Below are 18,098 nucleotides of genomic sequence, written 5' to 3' on the forward strand. Positions count from 1 at the left end.
ATGGGGCAGAAGTTGAGAAGAAGGTGTTATATTATCATTGGAAAATACAGTCTTTGCCTATTGTAGGGGGTTTATGCCATATTAAGTATGCTGGGCTCCTGCCAGTGAGATTGTAGAGGTATGGAGACATGTTTTATTCTCCTGTGAGGTAGTTTTGCTACCTTTTGATTAAGATGGTATAATCAGCTTTTATGGCCAAAATACAAGTTAGTACCTTTAGAAATTTAGAACTCTTCCAGTATAATACTATGATCAGATAATATGATAGAAAAAATACGTTTGGCAAGGCAGTGAACTTTTAAAATTGACATTATTTTTTTTTGTTACCTGAAGAAAAAAAAATCCATCCTTGAATCACCCAGATATTTTGTCCTCACATGTAGTGGTACTTTGCCTATACATACACAGTCAGACACAGCCATAGGTGAGATAGGAATAGCAGGGGGAATTTACCTTTCCTGATACCTGCATTCAGTGATTATATATCAGGAATTCTTTAGTAGAAGATCAGAAATAATTATCTAAACTAGATAATATTAAGCTTTCACCTTTTTTTTTATAGCCAAGTCCCATATGATCAGAATTATAGAAAATGGATATGCTAAAATCACAAACCACAAAACTCACATCATGTTCCCTGGAAGACTTATTGTGCCCCAGATGCTGTTAGAGTGAAATTGGATGGAATTGTGGGGTTTGCAATAAACTAAGAATATATATGTCTTTAAAAAAAAATAAATTATCAGAATCATAAATAGATGGCTAAGCAAGCATACAGTCTTGAATGGTGCTAAATTCTTCCTATTTAAGTAATGCTGCTGAAGGTAATATCCCTCCTCGTCCTCTGTCATTCCATAAGGATATTTATTTATGTGGTAATTTGGTTGCTTACAGTGTACAGAAAACTTCAAAGCCAATTGCATTGTCTAACTTTTAGAGAAGTTATAAGTTGGTTTTCTTTCCTGCTTAGCTGAAAATGTGGAGATTCATCTCAATGAATATTGAAGACACAGTTTCTTAAAAACTTGCAAATGCAACTTCCTAGCACCACTTAAGCTGGAAGTGCTTTTACCTTAAATATATTCAGAAAATGGTAGAAAAAAGAAACAAACTCAATAACTCCTTACCTTGAATTTGGAGAGAACAAGAGAAGTTTATACTGCATAATTTGAAAAATTCAGATGGAACTATATGAAGGGCAGAGGTTTTCTTTCATAGGAAATTCTGTAAATATTTTTGTTGACTTCCTAAGACTATTAAAAAAATCATGTTAGACTAGTAAACCTAATTTTTATAGAATCAATCTAATTTCTTATTGAAATTAGATTCAGTATGATAAAGTTACTTTTTAGTACTAGTATAGCATTAATAGTTAATGCCATTTTCTTCCTCCATCCATTAATTTTCCATGAAAATCTAGGGTAAAAAAAATCAAATTCAGTTCTCCCAGACTTTAGTCATTCTCACCGTTTCTCATATAGATGAAGTAATGTGAATGCATCTGGAAAGATTTTTCTGCTTTTAGTTTAAGATGTGGGATGTTATATAAATTTCACCAATGTGTTAAATATGTATAAACTGAATTCAATTTATACTAGTAGTTCGAATGTTCACAGAGAGACAGCACTGGTGCCAAACTGGAACAAAGTGGGTATCAGTAGCAGTTCACCATACACATTCCCCCTGCTGAGACATCATTTCTACTCACAAATGAAAAGCCTGTTTAAAGTGCTTGTGTGACTGAGAGTGGGGCCTAAAGTATCTGGATTTGCAAGAAAATTATAATTACAAGCCTGGGCACCAAAATGAAATTCAGAAACTACAGAGTTAATAGTAGCTGGATGAAATTTGAGGAAAGATTGGGTCACTGGTATTTAGTGCAATTAGAAAAACCTGTAATTTTGTATGTAGTACTTCCGAACACTGGAACATCTTATTTGAGTTCAAGCTGGGCCTTTTATCAAATGCAAGCCAAGCACCAAAATCTCAGATCTTCTGGCTTCAGCACAAATACAAAATCTGCCTCCTCTTCAGAGTGAAAAACATGGATTAATATTAGAGCCCATTTAGTGCAAGCTACCCCAAACACCCTTGTATATAATTCCTATCATGACAATGATTTTATTTTTCCTGCCTCAATTAATACTGATGCATCACTAAGTTTATTGAATTTCTGGTGACTCAAGCATAATACAATGAAAACACACCAAAAATACACTATCGCCATAAAAGGAAGCAAGTCTAAAGAATAATATTTTCAGATGGATATATAAAGCTGTATTAAGAGCTGAATCCATCAGAAGGTTACTAGCTTGGCTGCCTTGCCATGTATTCTTTTATGGAGGCTTTAAAATCAGCGGGGCTGATTTGTAATGTTAGGCGTCTTTCCTCTGGCAGACTCCTTGTCTAAACTTCCTGCTGAAGTAACCATCATGGTAAGCAAGGCCTGTGATTTAGTGGGTTCTCTTATTTAAATTGTCCTTTTAGAAACAAGTATTGCGCTGCAAGGTTTGGGTTTTCTTTAGTTTTTGTTTTGTTTTTTTTTAAACACAGTGATTGTAGTTATTCCAGGCAGACTAAATGAAGAAAATTAAGGCAGCTAAATTATTTCACACACATACAAGCATCTGCCAGATGTGTCAGATGAGGGGTTTTTTTTGTATTTTTTCTTTAATTATAGCAGGTGTGTGTAAGAAGAGACTGTGTTGTAAGAATGGGAAGACTTCATATTTTTAAAATTTGATCACTTCAAGTCTCTTCAGAGAGTAAAATACCACTTTTAAAAGTGCTTTTTAATGCAGTAGAGACAGATAAATTGTTAAAAAGCATCTACTAATTAGAATCCTAAAAATGGATGCAATGGCACATAGGCAAGAAACAAGGAAGGATTTCTATTTTAAACCCTAAGGAAAAGTGCCCACTTGAAAAACTACTAAGAAAATGAGTGTATTCTCCATTTCTTGATGGCCTGAAAGCAAGGCTGGATTCTGGGCTGGGCTGGAGTCTAGGCTGGTAGCATAAGCTGTTAAAACCCATCTCCTGTAATCTTCTTGACTCCCCTCTCCCCTCTACTGTCTCTTCTCCCAGGGGCCACAGCTCTGGGGGTGGGGTGTGAGCCCAGCTCAGGCTCAGAACAAGGCTGTCCCCCACCCACCCCCAGCACACAAACACTTTGCTACACCAGCACAGGGTTTAAACGAGCCACAAGGTGTGAAGCCTTTAAAGCAGAAAGGAACAGTTTTAATCTGAGCCAGACCTGGCCTAGAGGCTGAAAAAGCCCCTCAGAGAGCATCTGAGGTGTGAGAAGCAGGAATGAGCAGAGGGAGGGAGCTGCCTGTACCGAGGACAGCAATTAGTGGTTCTGGGGTGATGCTCCTTCCTGCAGGACCTGTCCTTGCTGGGGCAGTGGGGAAGGGAAAGGGTCATCCTGAAGCACATGAGCATGTTCTTGGACTTGTGTCTATGTAGTGTTTAATGCTACCTCTTTCTCAGGTCTTGTGTTGGCCAAGAAGTGGAGTCTGGTAGTGCACGGATTGTGCACAAATGCAGAGGTCAGGCAAAGCTAAAACCTTTGGTTTGCAAAGGAAGAATTTGCTGATACTTATTGCTGAAATATACAAAAATGAATCATTAAAGCTGAACAGTGTTTCTTAAATAGCATATTAGAAATGAAAATAATATTTTTCTGGTTAATTCCTTTTTCCAATTCCAGGTTCAGTGAGTGAGAAGCTGCCACAACGAGAAGGTGCAGGCAAAACAGGTAAATATCTTAGTTGGCCTTTAAATAGAAGCTGAAATAGCTGTGGGAGACACTACTGTGGCTTTCCATATATTTAAATTATCAATATAAATTTGTGATGTATTATAGCTGCAGATGTAATATGTATGCATGCATAATGTTTTTAATTTTGTTTGCATTGTAGATATTTAACAAACTTACAAACATATATATATATATATATATAAGTATGCATGTATTTATATACACACACATATATCTAAGTATGCATGTATTTTTATATATATATATATATGCATAGACACTATATTTTTCTAGTCTTGGTCCTATAGATTTTACAATTCAATGCTTTGAATTTTGAAAGACAACTTTCCTTCCCAAATCTACACTTGGAAATATTTTCCCATACTTTTTGCCTATTTTGGGGGACAGATTATTCTGTCTCTTTGATAAAAATAGCATTCTGCAGCCCCAAAATCTTGGGAACTGGAGTTCTCACTTTATTTCCATAGCAATCAGTGCTTGAGTCATCTTGGACCCATCACTTTGCTTTTGTATTGTGATTAATTCATTTGATGTCTTAATATTTATGGCCAGAAGATTGTTGTTATTTGATATAGGTCATGATGTATATATTTTTGGCAGGACAAAATTTGGTGTGACTAGGACATAGCTGCTAGATTTAAATGAATGTCTATGCTCCAAACAAAATTAAAGTTTACACTCTCCAAACACTTGAAATAATTTTAGATTCAGCTGAAAACAACGAACTGAGTATTTGTCAGTTACACTGCATAAATAAATTTTAAAGAAATTACTCATTTTTTTTCCTAATGTTAATGCCTATCTATTTGGTGTGTGGTAAATATAATTGAATTTTTTTTACAGGAGCTTTTGCAGTTTATTGCAATAAACCTGACATTTAAATAAACTATACTTCTTTTAGGCTGAAAGAATCAGTACTTCTTTAAGGCTAATAATTACAAAATACTGACAAATTGTTCCTTCATGTACTTCCAGACAAACTGAGGCTCCCACTAACCTTAGGTTGCCCATTTTCTTCAGGTCTGGACTTTCATTTCCAGCTTTGAACTGAACGACCTGTCCCTTATATAAAACTTGACTGGGATCCTTTATTTTCGTTTGTGGCTGTGGTGGCTGAACTACGGAACCCGGAGTGAACAGTCACAGAACAAGGAAATGAACACAGTTTGTCAAATCTCCCTTCTCACCACGTATATTTGTGTCTCAAGTGGCAGGACTGCCTTTTACTCATGCCTGGGTTTTGTTCTCCAGCACAAGCCTGCAGCATGAAAGGCTCCTGCCCAGCTCCCAGGTGGTCCCTGCTTCTTCTCAAACACTGCTGTCTTCCTCTCCTCACCCTTCTTCCAGATGGTCACTGCCTTATGCTTTAAATAAAGTAATGTTGTCAGGGACATCCCAAATTCTTTACAGACTCTCACAGAGTAGGGACCAGGATCATACATCTATCTGAGTTAAGGAGCTGTACTTCAGCTTCACAGTGTTGTAAAACATATTGTGTAGCTTGCAGGGGCACAGTAGAGAAGCAGGGACCACCTGCTTCTCTTTCCTCCGTTCCTGTGGACTAACCAGGGGTGTCTGCCCATATTGTAGCCCAGCAAGCTTAGGCTGGTTCCCAGTGTTCCCAGTGCTCCAGAGGATGTGCTTCAGACCTGCAAGGTGTGGTCTTGAGGACTCTACTCAAGAGACAGCACAGACTTGAGTGGGACAGTCTCCCCTTGCAAGACGTCTCATAGATAAGGGTCTGGGGAGCCATATCTGTTGTAGTTGTGCACCCTGCTTTCTCTGGGTGTTCCAGTACTGAAAGAAAATTTCCAGCTGCAGATACTGGAGTTCAGAGGCTTTGTTGGCATGTTTGTAAATTTAAACATTAAACTGAACAGAAATGACGCTTAAAATGAATTCCTTTAAGTATGTTCTCTGGCCCCACAGTTCTCTCCTCTATCCAAGGAAAATATTTATACTCTGAAAAGCACAGGTGTCAGAGTTGGGATCACATCCCTTTTTTCTGATTCTTAGCTGACTTCAGGACTGTGTTCTTGGTAACTGAACTCTGACAGAAAATACAATTTAAACAGGTTTGTGTTTAAATACATGGATTGGCATGCATGTGCCAGCCAGGAAGAATTGTGCAATTAGTCTGGGAGATATCTAATTCATATCACTCATTAAACATGTATCGTATTACAACAACACCACCACCAAAACTGTTTTAAATGATGCTTGAACAAAGTTCAGGAGGCTAATTTTGATTGGGCAGATTATCACTGAGTTGCAGTATTATGCTGAATTTCAGGTAATTACATAAGATTGACTGTGTCACATACTGCAATTGTGCAACAAAAGATTATTAGATTTATGTCATTTAAATGAAGACCTGATTTCTGTCTTGGCTCTAGGTAATACCTGCCTACCATAAGTTACCTTCTGAAATAACTTTGTTTCCTGAATCACATACTGATTGATGACCTAAATATATGTCTTGATTTTCAGTACACTAGGATATTTGATAGCCTCTCTGAAATTAATCAATGGTCTTATTCCACCACCCAGAGGACACCACGGAAATGCCAGCAAAAATAACGAGGAGCGAAAGTCTTTCATAGCATTGGAGCAAAGAATCCTGTCATAGTGTGGAAATGAAGATTGGGCACTCTTAAGAAAATTTTCCTTATGCCTTGGTTAGATAATTTTGCATTGAAAATAGCTCCCATTTGCTGCTGCTTTGGTTTTGTGAAAAGCATAAAGATCACTATTCCATGGCTGGAAATTTGGTTTTATTGATACCTGCTATCAATATCTCCTTGGTATCTGTATTTGGTGTGACCTAGACTGTGACCCTTAGAGGCAAAGGCCAGAGTGACTCCAAATTCTCTGCATGATTTAAAGACAACTCGGACTTAAAAAAAACCTAACACCCCAAACAGTGATGGTGATAGCAAAGAGAGGAGGAGACTCTTCTGAATTTCAGTAGCAAGAAGAAAAGGAGAAATAAAGCCTGGAAACTGCTTCTCCCTTGTTACCCAGGTAAAGCTACATGCCAGAAGCAGCTTCTTAGTTACCTTTGATTCTGTCTTCCATGAAAATGCCAAGAAAACAATCTGGAAACTATTTTGGTCCGAGATCCAATTGTGAAACTGCAAGAAATAGTAATAAAACCTTTGCATGGAAGATGCTGTTTACTGCAGTACACCTTGGTCTTGGAATTAGCTCCATGCCACAGGAAAATATGACTGGAAAATATGTGCTAGCATGACTTCCTGAGTCATAGTTACCCCACATCTGCAATAGTTTTAAATAAGAAAAATATAATAAAGTAAAGATGGGTCTTTGGTACCACTCTGTTTAGCAAAAGCTTATTTAAATAGTTTTTAATGTTTAATTTTTCTTTTCCAGCACTACCTCCACTGTGTTTAACTGAACCTAAAATGACTCACATCTTCTTGTAATTTCTGTAATTTTCCCTCCCTGTTTTCTTGCAGTAATGGTTTGTAGCTGGTGGATGGAGAATGCTGACCAGAGGATAACAGCTGTGCAAAAAAATATTCTGGTTATACAATCTGTGAATCTTACTTATAAAATCAACTTGATTCTTAAATAGATCCTGCTGTGCTTAAAAAACCCTTTGATTTCAAGGTGTCTGTAGCCACTCATTCTCTCCAGACTGTTTTTGCTCTCACAGGTCTCACTTCTTCTGGACATTTATCTAATTATTTCTTTAGAAGTGCTGATTTTTCATTTATAATCTATAGGTATCAGTGTGCAGCATTAGAAATGAAGAATTACGCTCCAGAGAGCAACTTGATCACTTCATGCATCACCAAAGAACTTGGAATAAATTCAACATCCATAACCTTAAACCCCATCCATTTATAAAACATAGTCTGTATATATAATACACTTGTGCTGTGTAGTGCCTATAAAGAATGTTTAAATTCTTGTTTACTGGCCGGGGCTATGTGCAAATCATTATTTTCAATCATGTATGTACACTTATTTAGCTTACTCTCATAATTGTAGTCTCCTTGCAAATCTTTTCCATTCTGAATTCAGATGATGCCTCAGCTCCTGCGCTGGAGACTCAGCCTCAAGGTGATGAAGAAGGTGAGCAAATTTAACAGTGTGGTATTAAACTGTGCGGTTATGGACTCTATTCCACAACATAAAATGCCATTTTAGGAGTATCTACAACTGCTGGGGCGGTTGCAAGAAATTGCAAACATCTGTTCTTTTTTCAGGAACAACAAAGACAGGGAACACAATAGGGTCTTACAGGCATTGAATTTTGTGTGATAGTCTTGAGATGAGATTTTACATGTGGAGACCAACATCAGCAATTTTAATTGTCACTGCTGAGGGCAGCCACAGGTTTTAAATTTGAGCCAAAGCTGAGATTAAAACTCTGTGTTCAAATAAACAGCTCAAAGGGTAAATTCTGTCCTCAGCATAATGACTGGTAATATCACTGTTAAAGCTGATGTTTTGTGAGGCTTATTTGCCTCTGGAGAAATTAATTGCCATGAAATAATCAATAATGGTCCTATGTTATGGCTGCCTTATCACTCACTGCTAATCTTGCAGAACTTGGTCAGCAGTCATTATATACTTTGGGTCCAGGCTAGGACATTTTTATTTTAATGAAACATAATTTTTGTCTAAAAGTATTTATTTCAATCTTCTGTACAAATGCGATAAGGAAAAAGCTATTCATGCCTTGCATGAATAATAGTCTAAAGTGCCTTAATATAAACCAGAGGGGCCACTTTTTTTTTTTTATAAATGCTTCTTTAAAACTACAGACTGCTATTCAGTTGCTAATAACTTTTAAAAAGGTTAACATTTATAAAGTATTTTCTGTTGCCTTTGTTTTTTTTCTAGATATAGCTTCTCGTTATCCTACCTTATGGACTGAACAAGTCAAGAGTAGACAGAACAAAACCAATAAAAGCTCAGGTAAGAAACTTAGGTTGTCCTTACTTTGCCAAGCTCCTGTGAATATGCATGAACCATTTTAATAACATTTTAATAATGTTTCCACTCTTGTTGTATGATAGTGCCTTAATGATGTGCATGGTGATGATTTACTAAGCTCATGCATCATATGTTCATTTTATAGAGAAGTTCTTCTGGCCAGGCTTTACTTGGCTAAAATTATATCAGTCCACTAAAGTTTCTGGCTCACACCTATTTGCATCTGTTAGTGGGTCAGACATTAATTTTTGCATTCTTTTTAATTATCTCCCTCTTTGTTATCTGTTTATTTTTTGTGTGATATGTAGCAATTAGGTGCTTTTCCTGTGGGTTATATTTGTTAGGTGGTAAATCTTAGGAGGCAAACCTGAAAAGAAGCAAACTCCCACCAGAAGCTAGTTGTCAGTGAGCAGGATTCAGAAAGACTGTGTTACCTGCTTTTTACTGCATCAGCCACCTGCTATTTACAAACTGATCACTGGTTTGGTGTGAATTAATTATGTTGCTTTTTAAAAATAATTGTGGAATTCTGGCTGTACTTATTTTCATCACTGTTTAGAACTGAGCTTTTTAAACCTGGATTAGATTAGGTATGTCAGGTGAATGTCCTAAAACTGAAGCATGTAGTATTCAGATAAATTCAGTGCTTTGGTGGATTTTGATGCCTTTCTCATTGCTCCTTCCTTTCAGTGGGATAAACTTTAGAGAATCTTCCTGGTTTCTATTTCTGTGGAAAAATGTATAGTTTGAAAGGAAACATTAATGACGTAGGCTATGATTCAGTAAATCACCCCAAGCCATGCTTCAAAACCAGTAGAAACTGAGATTATGCTTTATATTAAGTACTGTGCTTAAGTATTTTACTGAATTGAGAGCCAAAAAGCATTTAGAAAAGACAAACAATCATCATAAGAAGGAAAGTAAGATGCTAAAAAGTTTAAAGATTCCTTTATAGAAGCTGTTTTTAAGATTGGTGCAATAATTATTAATATTTTTTTTTTATCCTTGATTTTCCAGTAGACACTTAAGGGAGGGACCTTAAACAGCGTAGACAAGAGTTTGAAGCAAATACTTTTCATGCTGGAGATTTAATTTGTCATTTCTTTAGTCAGTGTAGGCAAGAACAGAATTCCTTTGGGATTTCTGTTGCATAAAATATGTGTATAGAAAATAGTCACTGTTAGGAGTGTTTGTTTAGTTTTGACAGTGCTAGAGACTAAAGCAAGATTTCTTGAGTTTTCAGTGTAGCTGATGGAAGCCAAAGCTTCAACACACACAAACACCCACACATCCCCACACAGACAAAATCAAAAAGGTGGGTTTATTTCTGGGAACTGGTAACCTTCAGTCCGTCTAAACATGTATTTACAAGAGAAGAGAAATCAGAACCGTAATTTACCTGTGTTGTGACTGGTAGCCCATCATCAAAACATGATTGTGCTATGTTTGCTAACAGCAGGTCTTGCTCAGGTGCCATACCCAGGCTAGCAGAATTACTTCAGGAGGTACTGTGTAGCTTTAATTTGTAGGTATAACTGCTGTTCCAGACTGACATAATCAATCAAGGTGAATCCAGGTGCTAAAACCAGTGTCCTCAGTGATTCTTGTAGGCAGGTTTTTAAATTCTTGGGGAAAAAAAAAAGTAAATTTTTCCCCTTGTTACCTCTCAGGGTGTGCCAAGGCTTTTGGGAACATCCACAGAGAATCAACTCCGGACTGTTATGTGTACAGAACAGGAAAGATATTGCCACTGAATCCAGTGGATTGTTAATTTGCCATCTTCCCACTTCCAGGCTTCAATATAAAGCATAAATATAGAAGTCTTCTTCACTCAGTTAGCTTAGTAAACTCTGATTCAGACTTGGATATACAAACATCAGAGAGCTTATTGAAAAATATTTGCCTGAGGAAAATGAGGAAAATTTATCTCTGCATAGGAACTGTGTTTATAAAACAAAACACGAAGCCAAATTTATTCATAATAGGCTAAATGTTCCTTTGTTTTTCTGTACTAATCCTAGTGCTGTCAAAGAAATTCTTGAGGGGCAAATAGCACTATCATCTGGCCCTGCCTATAGAACATAACAAAAAAAAGGACAAAACTAAAAATTTCAGGCAAGATACAAATATCCTATTTAAAAACTTACTATTTTAGTCTGTACTGCTCTCTTCTTGCTAGTTTTTACCTGAATATCATGATCAACATGTCATCTACAAATTTGTCTTGAGCTGAGAAATCAATCTCATTAGGAGAAAGTTTTTGTGAGTTAAGGTCACAAATGAATACATTAAATTTGTTTTACCCCTCATAAACTGGTTTGCTTTTACTATTCTACAAATGACCTGCCAGTTACAATTAGCCAGTAAAATCAGCATAAACTGTTTTAGGTTTTGGAAGATAGATAATAATGTCTCAGGAAATTCTGGTTTATATTTGTTCTCCAGTGCATTCATTTGACCAAATGAGCATAAATTAATTTAGCACGGAGTAATGGCATTTGCAAGACTCACAGAGGCATGAAATTAGTGGATTATATATCCATGTTCTATAATGCCTTCTAGTGTATATTCTTTTTGTTGGCTCAGAGAAAAAGGCCTGTGCTGTTCACTTAAGACATTTGTGGAGTGATACTTAACCTATTAGTTTTTGAGAACAAAATTTTACTCCTGGCAAAAATGCCATCAACACTGGATCGTTTTACAATAGCTCCATTTAAAGTGGCAGATTTGAGTAGAAATATCTCCATTTTAGCTCTTTTTGTACATTGAAGATTATTTTCAAAATAGTTTTTCTTTCCATATTTAGAGTATCCATCTCATTGCTAATATAGTTTTTGCTGAGATGTTTTATACATATGTTACAGTGCCTTTGCAAATATTTCATGACTACCCCACACTCCTCATTTCTTTCTCCATTTCACAGAAAATACTGCGGATTTGCCATATCAGATGTAAGAATTTCACCAACAGCTATAAAAAATAAACAGAAACCACTGAACAAGGGGCGACATGGGTTCTGATTAAGACATCAAAATGTAGCAGCCTACACTGCTGCCTGTCTGTGTGCCTAAATTCCTGCTGTAGTTTGTGGGGCTGTGATTAGTGCAGTCAGTGGAGCCTGGAGAGCCACCCAGCTCATGGTACAGCCCCAGCACTGAGCAGCTGACTGTATCTGGAGCTCACTAGGCATGGTGACTAGTTTAGATCTGTAGCTGATATTAAGGTGGCTGTGCTTTAGGCAAATTTAATCCCACACAGATATCAGTTGGAAATCCAGGTGCTGCTCTTTTAGAGCTTTAGTATTTTGTAAAGACCATAGGACAGAAGGTTTTTTTGCCTTGAAGAAACTGGATATTTTGGACTATGTTCTTTGCAATTGCCAGTTACTATAACTTCAGGGCTTAGTGCAAATTTACTGTGAGTGGAGAAGACACTGCAAATGCTTTCCCATCACTTAACATGGAAAAATACAGTCCCCTGAGAAGAGCTCAGGTTGGACTGTAAATATCTTAGCCTCTTCTTGCTACATCTGCTCTATCATCAGTGTATATCCCTGTGGGATTCTTGGGAACAAAGTATGACACTTTTCAGAGGTTGTACACCCTTTTTTTATGTTTGAGTATAGACAAAGAAAATGTAGTTTAATTATTTTCACAGTGCCCAGTGAAACTTCAAATTAATTTTCTTAGCTTGAACTTGAGAGCCATTATTTTCAAATTGTCTGTTGTGGGAGCACTTTCCTAAGAAATAAATAGGGTGAATTTAACTGATAATATTTTTAATGCTCAAAAGGTTCTTAAAGTACTCAGTAATTTCTCAGTAGAATCTATACACTACAGAATAAACCATACTTACTGTAAAATTTCATTAATTTTACAAATACAGGAAATAAAAAGTCATCTATAAACTCTAATACACTTACAGAGGTACTTAAAGACCTTAGAGATTCTGGTGATAATGTAATTCAGCATAAAAAAAATGTTTGAATGTTGTTCTACTTGCTAAAATACAGTACAGTTTCACCTATTCACTATTCAGTTCTATTCTCTTATTATTATACTTTCATATTCAGTATCCATAAAGATGTATTAGTATCTTAGTGCTAATGATTTATATCATTGATCATACATTTGTTGATCATGTATTTAATGAACTTTGTAAAGGGGTTGTAAAACTGGTGTTTGTTGTGTTGATAATCCAGTATGACCAGTATCACCAATATAGAAGAGAAGAAGAAATGGTTCCCTTTCTTTGTTGACCCAATAGTTCACATTTCATCTGAACCACACAGACACATGATGCAGTGTTTGTGCCCCATTCATGATTTCTGCCATCTTTATGCTTATATGCTTTAAGCAGGTGCTAGTGGACAAGCCACACATGATCCATCAGAAAATAGGGTTGACCCAGAGAAAACCTTGATCTACCATTAAGACTTCTGAGGCAGGGTCAGGTTTATGTGATGATAACATTTTCATCTAGAAGGAAGAATCCTAAATACGAATTAATTGTCTCCTCAAATTATGGTTTTAGAGATTTCAAGAGTGCCCAGATTTCAACCACTTTATATAGGTGTTCTGGTAATGTAGAATCATCATCATCATAATTTTTTACTTCACCTTTGTGCACGTGAAAGGGACACATAGCTTGTTATTTAATTTTCTGACCCAATGGAGTAGTGTTTTATTGCTGCCTTTTTGCTACAGACTATAATTTTCAGGACTTAAAAAATCTGTTGCAAGATTTTATCAATTAATCCTAGAAACTTTCGATCCAACAGGAGTTTCATTCTCAAAACACCATCTGGGAAAACACTGATGTGCATATACAGCCATGTATTACAGACTGGCTGCAAATGCAAATGAAAATGGTGTAACGTTTGCTGAGAATACCTTCTTAATAGAATAAAATAATGAAATATAAAGTGATAATTATGTGTCTGTATCTGTACAAAGTAGCTGCTTGCATTTATCTGTCTGTATAGTCTGGATCTGTTGGCAAAGTCTGCCAGTGAGACTGATTAATATGACATTCTAAGAGGTGAATGCAGTTTTTACTGTCATGTCATCTGACAGCTTCAAAGCATTTGTACATAAGAGTTTTTCTCACATGGAAACTATGTTGGTTGTCAGTGAGGTTTGTCTTGTTAGCTTGCTTTGTTTTGTTTCTCAGAGTCAATTGTTCCAGTGGTGTCCTTGTGCACTGATCATTCCCTGAAAGTCTCCTCCTGAAAGGACCAAGACAAACCTTGTTCCATACTCCAACGCTCATGTTCATTCCAATCTCAGTATGACTAACTTCTTCCTGTTTTGTCTATTGTGAAAAAAGTCAGTCCTAAAGTTAAAAAAAAACTTGCATGGGAAAAAAAAAAAATATTTCACAGGAAATAAATGTAAGAGTTCATGTGTCTGCCCAGTTACATCAATTCTAAGAGCAATTCCTTTGTAAGCATAGAAGAATTAATGAGAATTAATGAGAATTAATAAGCTAGAGACAGAAAACGGAGTTACAGCTTTTTATTTATTTTCATTAATTGCTGCATTTTCCAGATGTTGCTTTTGTGTTCATTGAAGATAAATTACCTGCAGTTAAAGTTGTGTGAGCTAGCAAAGAAAAACTAAGATCCAGTTGCATGTTTCAGCATACGTATTTATTACAAAATAGAAGTTTTCTAGAAGTATTTTGAATTAGGCTTATTTTACAATGTGAAGATTTGAGATATGAAACCAGTTATAACAGAAGGAAATCAAAATGAATATCATAACGAAGTGATGAAAGAACATAGGCAAGAGGGGGAAGAAAGCATTTTAAAAGCTTGCTGCCTGTCTTTTTCCCTGGGGGTTCCTAAGAAGTTGTGTGTTGGCCTGCAGAGCCCTGGCTAATCTTTCATTCTCAAATTTGCTTGTATTTAGCATTAAAGGAGGAGCAGATGAGGATGACTCCTACTTGCTCTTATTATATTATGCCTACATTGGACACTCACAAATGGACTTCAAATTAATGCATAAAGTAGATTGGCATAGGGAAAGTGCCTGAGTAGAAGTGGTCCATTAATTGGAAACCACTGAATTACACAGAAAAACTGAAGTTTTTTGCCTGTTACTAGCTCATCTCAGCCCTAAAGACAGTGTTTCTTTCCAACAATTAGTGAGGTATGAGCCACACCCAACCATGGGAATTGCACTCCCAAGCTTGTGCTGTAAATGCAGTCATTAGCTGTAGCTGGAGAAATCATAAGCATGGCAATAAACTGCTGAAGTATATCCACATCATGCCTAGAGTATCTGACATTGTCAGGGGCTAAAAGTTACAACAGCCTGTTGAAAATCTGTAATGTTCTGGCACAGAGGTTTGATAATCCAGAGTATCTGAAACTGAATTGGCTTCAGCCCTAAAAACATCAATTCAAACCATGAAAGGAAAGTAGAAGGCACAAGTATTGATTTTAAATGTCTTCAAACATCCCAACAGGCTATTAAGTCAACACATGGATCCTGTCAAAGGGAGCTCAGTCCATAACAGATGGACAATCTGTCTCTGCCAAATTTTAGACAAGTTCAAGTCCTGACATTTTTTCTGTCAGTTTTTACCTTGGGCTCATCTGCAGGTCAGTTCCCTGCACAGGCAAAGGCACTGGCATTATTTTATGACATCTGCATCAAGTCCAAGTATTTTTTTGTTAGCCATAGATCTGGCTTTTGGGCCCTGTAAAATCTGTGGGTGCTGAAGGACATGAGCTGGTAGAACATTTTTTGTTTGGCCTGTTCTTTCAGTAAAGTGGTGCACAGCAGTTAAAGAGAAAAGCATTGCATGGAATTTTGGTAAGAAATACTTACTCAGATGAAGACTGGAAGCTTCCAAAACAAGAATCTTATGGCCTTCTTAGACTCTTTGGGTTGTCTCTTATAGCTGATTCACTAAATGTTCCCTTTAGAGTTCAAGAATGAACTTAATTATTTGGAGTGAATTACAATTTCTGATTTGTGTTTTGCTCTAAACCTAGCATTCTTAAGAAACTGCTGGGGAGGGAGATCCATGAGACACTGTCACAACTGCTGTTATATTTTTAAATATTGTAAAGTGTAGGAGGTAGTTCCCTTTGCTTCATTTTTTGTTTTTTTTCTGTCAAGAGCCACAATAGTTTTAGAGTAGAATTCTTTCAAATCTTACTTGCAAGGTACCCTCTGGCAGCTGAAAAACTCATGGCTTAAAAGCTACTGAATGTTCACACCACTAGGGCCAATCAATAAATGGTTGATTTAGTTCCTAATAGAGAACTTTGTCTTACTTTTTAATGAGATCCTAATCTTGATTTACCTGTTACAATGGAGGGAACAGTACTCCTCTGCCTCTTCATCTTCTTCACCAGTGAACAAAATCACTCTTCATACACTGGTCCTCTTTCTTTTCCTTGTCTTGCTCTGTCTTGCCTGACCTAAATTGGTAAAGGAAAATTACTGTTTTCTTTCAGTTCTTTCAGAGTCATCCAAGAAGATTAAACTTTCCAGACCTCCCCACACAGCTTGTATATTATGATTCATTCTTAATTCATAGGCTGCTGGATCATGCTTATTATAGAACTGTCTTATCTTTAATAATCCTTTTCCCAAAGATTTTCATTTATCTTCATTTTAATTCTACATATTAGTTTAAAACTTTAAAAAAGATCAAGCGCTAACATTTCCAGCTTTTTCCTCCCACTACAGGGGAAGATCCTCCCATCCTAAACCATTAAAAATGAGCTCTGTTTTGCATCCAGTTAATGTTCTTTATCCTCAGGATGTTCCAGGGCTTTACTGGACCCCCACTGTGGGGACGAAAAAAAAAAAGAAAATCTGTTTTATTCAAGGCTGATAATTTCTATTTTACTGCATGTGTTAAAATTTGATGCCAAAAGATAGTAATCTTTCATGGCCGTTTTTAATTATATCACATTACTTTCTACAGCAAGTAAATGACACAAGAGTCCTGCTTGAAGTTCTCCTTTAGTTTTCAGACATGCACTCCCCCACCTACCCACAGCTTTCTGTGGTTTGCCAGACATCACATTGCATAATCATAAAAACATCAATAAGGTTCATAAATCCTAAGAGGAATGTCAGGTTAAGTGACATTAATTTTAGTGACAGATGAAAAAAAGAAATAACGTAAATCATGTTTATGCACAGAAACATATTCGACTGGATCATATCTAATGACATAATCTTTCTGGGAAATAGATAAGTCAAGACAGTCTGGTTTTGGATATGGCTGTGCTATGATTGTTGGGTATGTAGAAGATAGGTCTTGCAACAGGGTAAACAGTAAGAGCTGCCAGGCCTTCCATCACCATACAATGACCTGATAGTTAGGACAAAATTTCCATGGTCTATGCAGGTTAGACCTTTAGTTCTATCAGGATAAGTCAAATAACCAGCTATCTACCCTTCCAATAATTGAATAAGAATAATAAAAAAAGAAAAAAGCGAAAACCAGTTATGTGGACTGTGAAATTCTACTGCTTGATCAGCACAAAAAAGTTCTGAGTGTTGTTAATGGAAGTACAGACCATGGGAATACCATATAATCTTCACTGGTAGATCAGGCTATGGCTAGTCATGGTGGCTTAAATTTGGAGGGATTTTTAATTGGATGATTTATCACATATGAATTCCAGATTTCTTATTTCCCAAGCCATGTATCTCTGAACAAAATTGTTGACAAGGCTGACAGCTTGTTTTGCAGCTCATGCTTAATTATTTTAAAAAAATAAATTCTTGGCTTTTCCATTAATTCTGTAAAAAATTGCTGCGTGATGCAGGAACATTTTGAGGTCTCATCAGTAATTTTAGATTTTTCCATTTGATACAACAGCAAGAGAAGTTCAACTCCTACAGTGACTTCTGTGTGATGGGTGGAATTCACCTCCAAATCTGTGCATTGGCCACACATCTGCAATGAAGCTACTGCATTAGTCTCTTTACAGCAGTGTCTGCTTTTATGGATTGTTAAAGGTCCAAGGTTGATGCTGTCATCCATGGATTCTTTACACTACCCTGTCCTTAATGCAGTGTTCTGGATTCTTTTGTTAATTTCCAGTGTAGAACCTTGTTTCCATGCAAGGCCACACCAAGGATCATCAGGCCAAGGGAACTTCTTGTAGTAAAATTACATTGCTAAAGTACATAAACCCACTTAGAGATCTTCCCATCTAGACCCCAACTACTGTGTTATGACTGGCTTGCTTTACATTTCACTGCACTCTGTACATTGTGCTCTGTTGTCTCTCAAGTCAGACTGCTCCAGGTAAATGTTAGACACTGTGTTTTCCCTGCACTAATAACTGCCTAGGAATAGCATTAAGTAT

At 36.6% G+C, this 18,098-nt stretch overlaps 1 protein-coding gene across 3 annotated transcripts in view; it reads left to right on the plus strand.

Annotated features, from left to right (window-relative positions):
* Positions 1-18,098, plus strand: part of SMOC2 (SPARC related modular calcium binding 2) — a 143,361-nt gene that overhangs the window by 65,563 nt on the left and 59,700 nt on the right. For 2 of the 3 annotated variants that reach the window (XM_014248348.2, XM_005518574.3), the window contains exons 5-7: positions 3,713-3,760; positions 7,802-7,885; positions 8,660-8,734. In XM_014248348.2, the coding sequence (XP_014103823.1) occupies positions 3,713-3,760; positions 7,802-7,885; positions 8,660-8,734 (207 nt within the window). The remainder of the gene's footprint in view (positions 1-3,712; positions 3,761-7,801; positions 7,886-8,659; positions 8,735-18,098) is intronic. The other variant, XM_005518573.3, reaches the window with a different exon arrangement.

This window comes from Pseudopodoces humilis, chromosome 3 (genome assembly GCF_049639895.1).
Source record: "Pseudopodoces humilis isolate 2021_Gansu_Grassland_sample_001 chromosome 3, ASM4963989v1, whole genome shotgun sequence".
Taxonomy (NCBI): Eukaryota; Metazoa; Chordata; class Aves; order Passeriformes; family Paridae; genus Pseudopodoces; species Pseudopodoces humilis.